We start from the raw sequence: 7,245 nt of genomic DNA on the forward strand, positions 1-7,245 counted from the left end.
CTCAGACTCAGGCTTAAATTTCAGCACAGGAGACACTCTGGCAAACAACTTTGTTCTTAGAAGGAAAACCCCTCTGCACTCTATTTTGGCTTTAAGAGAAAGAATAGTTGGTAATTGTCAATGATAACCACTTACATATCTTTGTTTAACATTTTTAAAATGATAGCTATACTGTTCCCTATTACTAACAACGTGATTTATAGTGATTCTTTTTCATCTTCAAAACTCTGCACAGAAAGCACCATTCAACACAGTAAACTAAGCCCGTCTTAGGTTACCGAAAGACTAAATAATATACAAAATAACTCAGAGCACAACAATGGGCATTATTCTCATTCTCCATTTTGTTCCAATAAAACATGATATATTGAACCAAGCAACAATGGTGCCTATTTTCCTGTAATTTAACCAATTTATCTATAGGATGATTAAGTTGTCTTCAGTAAATGATTGACTCCCTCTCTATTGTCTCTCAGTCAGGACTCTCTCTCTCTCTCACCCTATTCTCTGTCAGGACTTTATTCTGACTCCAGTCTCTGCTCCCTGCTGCACTCGGAGAACTGACAGTTGCTCTAGAGTGCCATAGGGACCCAAAAGCCACTGTCCCACAGGGGATAAACCTCTAGTCCTGGGGCCGGGAAGGTGGCGCTGGAGATAAGGTGTCTGCCTTGTAAGCGCTACCAAGGAACGGACTGCGGTTCGATCCCCCGGCGTCCCATATGGTCCCCCCAAGCCAGGGGCGATTTCTGAGCACATAGCCAGGAGTAACCCCTGAGCGTCAAACGGGTGTGGCCCAAAAAACAAAAAAAAAAAAAAAAAAAAAAAAACCTCTAGTCCTCCCCTCTCCCGTGCAAGAGTCAAAGCAGGAAATGTCCAGGTGCCCAGGGCCTGCCCTGCTGAAGTGGGTGTGGGCTGAGGGATGCCAGGAGGCCTGGGAGCAGAGCTGAAGTCAGCTGAGAACAACCTGGGACCATGAGGTCAGCTGTCCACACACCTAACGTCCCCCAGCCTCCTGCCCTAAGGCTAGCCCAGACCCCAACAGAGCCCCCAGGAAGCTGGTGAAATCTCCACTGCCCAGGGTCCTCATATCAGACCTGGGGTCCTCAAGGCTGCAAGAGTGCAAACCCCCTGAGTGTGGCAAGATAGGGGCAGGCGAGGGTGACCCTGCATAGCTCAGAGGCTGGGCCAGGTGCCCTCTGTGGCTCAGCACTGCCGGCCTCACTCTGCTGGACCAAACCACCCCAAACACTGCGCAGGTCCCAGCCATGCTGGAGACGGAACCTTGTCAGCCAACACAAGGCTGCCCTATTGCACAAAGCCTGTCTCAGGACAAAAAAAAAGGTGCTGGCATGAGGGAGACCTTACCTCTGCCATTTGTGTCCGGGGATAGGCAGCCGACCGCTCCAGCGCCGATACCTGCAGCACGTAGAGGCAGGCGCCCTGCTCACGGTCCAGCACAGCTGCTGTCTGGACAAGGCCTGAGCGGCGGCCAATGGTGAACAGGCGACCAACCGTCTGGTCCTCGCAGCGCACAGACACAATGTAGTACTCGACTGCTGCTGGGATACCCGCAGGACTGGTTGCCTCCAGAGCAATAACCTTGGTGCCAATAGGCTCACCCTCCTTCAGGATGGTGATGTACTTTGGCTGCGAGAACACTGGCCCGTCAATACCCTGCAGGATTACTGTCAGCTCCGTCGTGGACCTGCGTCTCTCGGGGCCCAGGTCTGTGGCTGAGATGACCAAGCTATAGGTGAGCTTTGAAGGCACCAGGGCTGCAGCCACCCGCAGGTCCCCACTGTACCGATCCACCACAAAGGTGTCTGTGTCGCCACTAATGATCTCAAACTCCACCTCCCCGTTGGCGCCTTCGTCGGGGTCTGCAGCCAGCAGGGTGGTCAGCACTGAACCCACAGCAGCTGCCGGGTCAGCTGCCAGTGCATTCTGGGAAATGAACATGGGCATGTTGTCATTGAGGTCAGTCACCAGGATGGTGACATTCTTCAGAGCATAGCGCCGGGTCTCCATGGGCACAGCCTGGTCACTGGCCTTCACAGTCAGCTCAAAGAGGTTGGCAAACTCACGGTCGATTTCTGCGCTGGTGTAGATGGTGCCTGTGGCCTTATCGATGGTGAAGTGGCTGCCTCTGGGCATCTGCTGAATGATGGTGTAGGAGAGCTTCCCATTTATATCTGTGTCAGGGTCCTGTGCAGGCACCGAGACCACTGACGTGCCCAAGGGCACATTCTCCACAATAGACTTGAAGATGTCGCCAGGGGGGAAGCTTGGGGGGTTGTCATTGGAGTCGCGCACATGAACCACTACAGACATGGTGCAGGAACGAGGTGGCCGGCCACGGTCCCGTGCACTGATGTTCAACCTGTACATCGCCTGCGTCTCAAAGTCCAGCTTCTTGGCCAGGAAGATGCTGCCCGTGTTGGGGCTGATGCTGAATGTGCCGTGGTTGTCGGTCCCAGCAATGCTGTACTGCAGGTCTGCATTGTCACCCGAGTCTGAGTCCGTGGCTGACACTGAGGACACCAGCTCGCCAATCCTCATGTTCTCCAGCACATCGACAATGAGCGTGGTCTTGGGGAAGGAAGGTGTGTTGTCGTTTTCGTCAAGTACCCGGATATCCAAGGTGCATGTGGCACTGAGCGGAACGATGCCCCCATCCATGGCCTGAACCACTAGCAAATAGGCAGGTGTGGCCTCATGATCTAAGTGTCCCACGAGCGTTACCTGCCCAGAGCCACCATCCACCGCAAACTGCCTCTCCTCATTTCCACGAATGATGGAGTAGTAGATCAACCCATTGCTTCCCTCATCCACGTCTGAGGCGGATACGCGCAGGACCTGGGTCAAGTTGGCTGCTGACTCAGATATCGTAGCCTGGTATACATCCTTCAGGAACCGGGGCGCATTGTCATTGACATCCTTCATGTACACGTGCACCATGGCCTGGTCCTTGAGTGGCTGAGGGAGGCCCTGATCTGAGGCGATGACCACAAAGCTAAATACAACTGCTCCCCGGAGGTGCATGAGGGCCTCCCTGTCCAGTCGGCGAGTGCTGGAGATTGCCCCACTCACTGCATGCAGCTCAAAGTCTGGCTGCGCCGTCTCCAGTGCATACCTGACATCTCCATTGGGCCCAAAATCTTTGTCCTCAGCACTGACCCTGCCCACAAAGGAGCCGGCAGCCTGTTCTTCTTGAAAGTAGAAGGAGTAGTTGGTGCTGTTGAACAGCGGCCGGTTGTCATTCACATCCTCCAAGGTGATAGACACATTTACCGACGCACTAAGTGACTCAACTGCACGGTCAGCAGCCACCACCACCAGCACGTAGTGGTCCTGCAGCTCACGGTCCAGCTCCGACTGGACATACAGCTGCCCATCGGGGAAGATGCCAAAGGCCCCACCTATGTTGCCCTGGGCGATGCTGTAGCCAATCTCTCCATTGAGGCCCGAGTCCCTGTCAGTTGCATGCACCTGAAAGAAGCGTGAGTTCACAGGCTCTGACTCAGACAGCAACACCTCGTAGGAGAGCTGGTCAAAGACAGGTGGGTGGTCATTGACATCGTGGACACGCACAGTTACCAGGAGACTGGAGGAGAGCCGGGGCACCCCCTGGTCAGCAGCCACCACCTCCAACTGGTAGGACCCTGCGTGCACGTCTAGGGCCCCAAGCAGAGTCACCTCCCCGCTGTTCTCATCAATGGCGAACAGACTCTGGGGGCTTTGGCGCAGGCTGTAGAGCACCAAGCCATTTACTCCCTCATCGGGGTCTGTGGCCCGGGCCTGGAAGATGCTGTGTCCAGGCTGCCAGTTCTCCACTACATCCACCGTCTCCACTGCCTGCAGGAAATGCGGAGGGTTGTCATTCAGGTCCTTGATGGTGATGTTCACCAGAGCATCACCAGCCACCAGGCCACCACTGGCCACCACACGCAGCTGGTAGAAGGATTGCTCTTCCCTGTCCATCACACCAGCTGTGCGTAACTGTCCCGAGGCTGGGTCAATGGCAAATACACCCCGCTGGTCCCCCATTGTGATGAGGTAGCTGATGTTGGAGTGCAGGTCCCGGCTGGAGGCCGACACACACCCCACAGGGTAACCCTCGGCCACATTTTCAAAGACCACAAAGCTGTAGGTGGCCTGGCCAAAAACAGGTGGGTTGTCCTGAGTGTCAAGCACTGTGACAGTGACAATAGCCTGGATGGGAGATGCCAGGCCACCCCCATCCACAGCCACCACCTGCAGCTGGTAGGTGGTCTTCTCCTCCCGGTCCAGGGCCACTCGCGTGGAGATGAGCCCGCTGCGGCTATGCACCTGGAACCGAGAGCCATCCCCAGCTGACAGGCTGAACCGGACTGTGCCATTGGTGCCCAGGTCTGGATCAGTGGCCGACACTGTAGTGACAGAGCTGCCCACAGGCTCGTTCTCCTGAATGTGGGCAAAGTACTGGATGGGGTAGAAGAGAGGGCTGTTGTCATTCAGGTCCAGCACAGTCACATTGACCTGTGCCAGGCTGGACTGTGGGGGTGCCCCCAGGTCGAATGCCAGCACCCACAGGGAGTAGAAGTCCTGTTCCTCGCGGTCCAGGGCAACCAGCGTGCTCAGGCTGCCGGACACCGGGTCCAGCTGGAAGGCACGGGTGCCAGCCTCTGCATCCTGCAGGGAGAAGCGGATGGTGCCATTGTCTCCCAGGTCCCCATCAGTGGCAGCCAGCACCAGAAGCTCAGTCTCCGCAGGGGTGTTTTCCACCACCAACACCTCATACCCCTGCGACTGGGTAAACTGAGGTTTCTGGTCATTCACATCCAGCAGCATGACAACCAGTTGGGCATAGGAGACCCTGGGGTGGAGACCCTGGTCCCGTGCACTGATGTTCAGCGTGATCTGGGAGGCGAGTTCTCGGTCCAGCCTAGCAGCAGCGCCTGTGGTCACCAGACCGCTGTGCTCACTGATGTGGAACCAGCCCAGCTCGTTGCCTGACACGATACTGTAACGCAGGTGCGCATTGAGGCCCGAATCTCCATCAGTGGCCGACACTCCGCTGACATAGCTGCCAGGTGGCGCCTCCTCACTTAGGTTCACGCGGTACACGGGCTGTGCGAAGACTGGTGGGTGGTCATTGATGTCGTTGACAAAGATGACCAAGCTGGCAACGGAGGAGCGTGGGCGCACGGCAGCGTTCAAGGGCGCACCGTGGTTGTCTGACACGGAAACTGTGAGGTTATAGGAGGGGATGCGCTCTCGGTCCAGCGCACTAGCCACCTTGATGAGGCTGAGGTTGGGCACCTGGCTGCTCTGCACCTCGAAGTGACGCTGCTCGTTACCGCCCAGGATGCGCACGGAGATGTTGCCGTTGGCCGCAGGCGAGTCAGCATCAGTGACCGTGAGCAGAGCCACCACCGTTCCCACCTGGGCGTTTTCATCCACAGACGCATAGCGTGAGGTAGCGGGGAAGTAGCGAAACTTGACCACCGGATCATTGTCGTTCACATCCTGAAGCTGTATAAGTGCCTCAGCGCGCCCCATGAGAGAGGGTACCCCGCGGTCCAGAGCCTGCACGGTCAGCGCATACTGCCTGCGTGCCTCAAAGTCCAGGGGCTCCCGCACCGTGATGAGCCCTGTTTCGGGGTCCACCTGGAACGGGGTGCCCTCATCCTGCAGCCGGTAGCGGATGTCGGCGTTGGTACCCTCGTCCGCGTCTGCCGCCGTCACCTGCAGCACACTGGTGCCTAGCGGTGCGTCCTCGGGCACGCGGGCCTCGTAGCGCACACTACTGAAGACCGGAGGGTTGTCATTGACGTCCTGCACCGTCACGTTCACTTGCAGGTGGCCTCGCCGCTTGGGCTCGCCCTTGTCCTCCACCTCTACCAGGAGCTGGTAGTGAGGCCTGCGCTCACGGTCCAGCCCGCCTTTGGACACGAGGTGCAGGAAAGCACCCTCGCCGCTGGGGTTCAACGTCACGTCCAGGCGGAAGCGCCCCGCCTCGTTGCCGCGCACGATGCGATAGGAGCGGTGGTCCACGCCGTTGGAGCCGATGTCCGCGTCGGTGGCCGTGTCCAGGATGACTTGGCGCCCGCTGCCGCTGTCCTCCTTGAAGGCCACCACGACCGACGGGTCCGGGAAGACGGGCGCGTTGTCATTGAGGTCGCGCACCAACACGCGCACCTCGGTGGGGTAGGTGGGCGCGCTGGAGAGCACCACCAGGTTGATGACGTCGCTGGGCAGGGCCTCGCGGTCGATGGCGGCCGTGGTGTACAGGGCCCCGCTGCTGGCGTTGATGGCAAAGAGCGCGTGGTTCTCGCTGAGCCTGTAGGTGAAGCCTGGACGCGTCTGGATGGAGCCCACCAGGGTGCCCGGAGGCTGCTCCTCCAGCACCTGGAACACCTGGCGCGGCTCGGCACCGCGGACCCAGCCTGGCCCGGGGAGCAGCCAGAGCAGGCAGAGCGCGCGGAGCAACGCAGGGCAGCGGCCGCCGGGGGCCCGGGGCACAGCCCCGCGCATGGTCCCGCGGGAAGAGAAGAGAAGAGAAGAGAAGAGAAGGAAGAGGGTTGGGTGGCGGTGCCGAGGATGCTGAATCCCTGGAGAGGTCCAGGCGTCGGGGATGGGATAGAGCGCGGGCTCTGCGCAATTAAAGTGACTCCAGCCTGCAGCGGCTCGCCTCAGTCGGACCCCAGGAGGGCCATACAGGAGCGCGCGGGTCAGAGGGAGACGCGGTGCCAAGCGCCGACCCTGAGCGGCGGGGCCCCGTCTCGGAGAAGCGGCGAGCCTGGTTTTACGCTTCGCAGTCTGGGTCCGGGCGCGGCACGCGGCGGGAGGCAATCCGGGCCTCGGTGTCTACGCAAACTTCCCACTTGCCCGGTGCACCGACCCGGGAGCGCGGGGGATGCGCCGGGGAGCGCGGTGCCCACGGCCGGGCCGCCCCCGCTGCTGAAGCTGCGCGCCAGACGGAGGATTCAATCCCTCCAGAGCCGTCTCGAGACTCGCGCGCGGGGTGCCGGGGAGGGTCCCCCCAACAGGCGGAGTCGAGGGTCGGTCGGGGGGGGGGGCGCTCAGCTCCGCCGGCCCTTCTTCGCCGGCAGCCGCCGCCGCCTCCCCGGTTCGGAGCCCGCGGTCTGGCACAAGCAGGCGCCGGCGCTCGCCGGCATTTTCAGGGCGGTCGCTCAGCCCCCGGCCCCGTTATTTGTACATCCAGAGTGGGCGCCGCTCCCCTCTCCTCGGGGCCTCCGCGCG

General features: G+C 59.6%; 1 protein-coding gene across 1 annotated transcript in view; it reads right to left on the reverse strand.

Annotated features, from left to right (window-relative positions):
- FAT4 (FAT atypical cadherin 4) overlaps positions 1-6,516 on the reverse strand; it is a 72,304-nt gene extending 65,788 nt beyond the window's left edge. The window contains exon 1 of the mRNA XM_049770880.1: positions 1,366-6,516. Coding sequence (XP_049626837.1) covers positions 1,366-6,516 — 5,151 coding nt within the window. The remainder of the gene's footprint in view (positions 1-1,365) is intronic.
- Positions 6,517-7,245: the final 729 nt, after the last annotated feature.

Source organism: Suncus etruscus, chromosome 3, assembly GCF_024139225.1.
Source record: "Suncus etruscus isolate mSunEtr1 chromosome 3, mSunEtr1.pri.cur, whole genome shotgun sequence".
NCBI classification, from domain to species: domain Eukaryota; kingdom Metazoa; phylum Chordata; class Mammalia; order Eulipotyphla; family Soricidae; genus Suncus; species Suncus etruscus.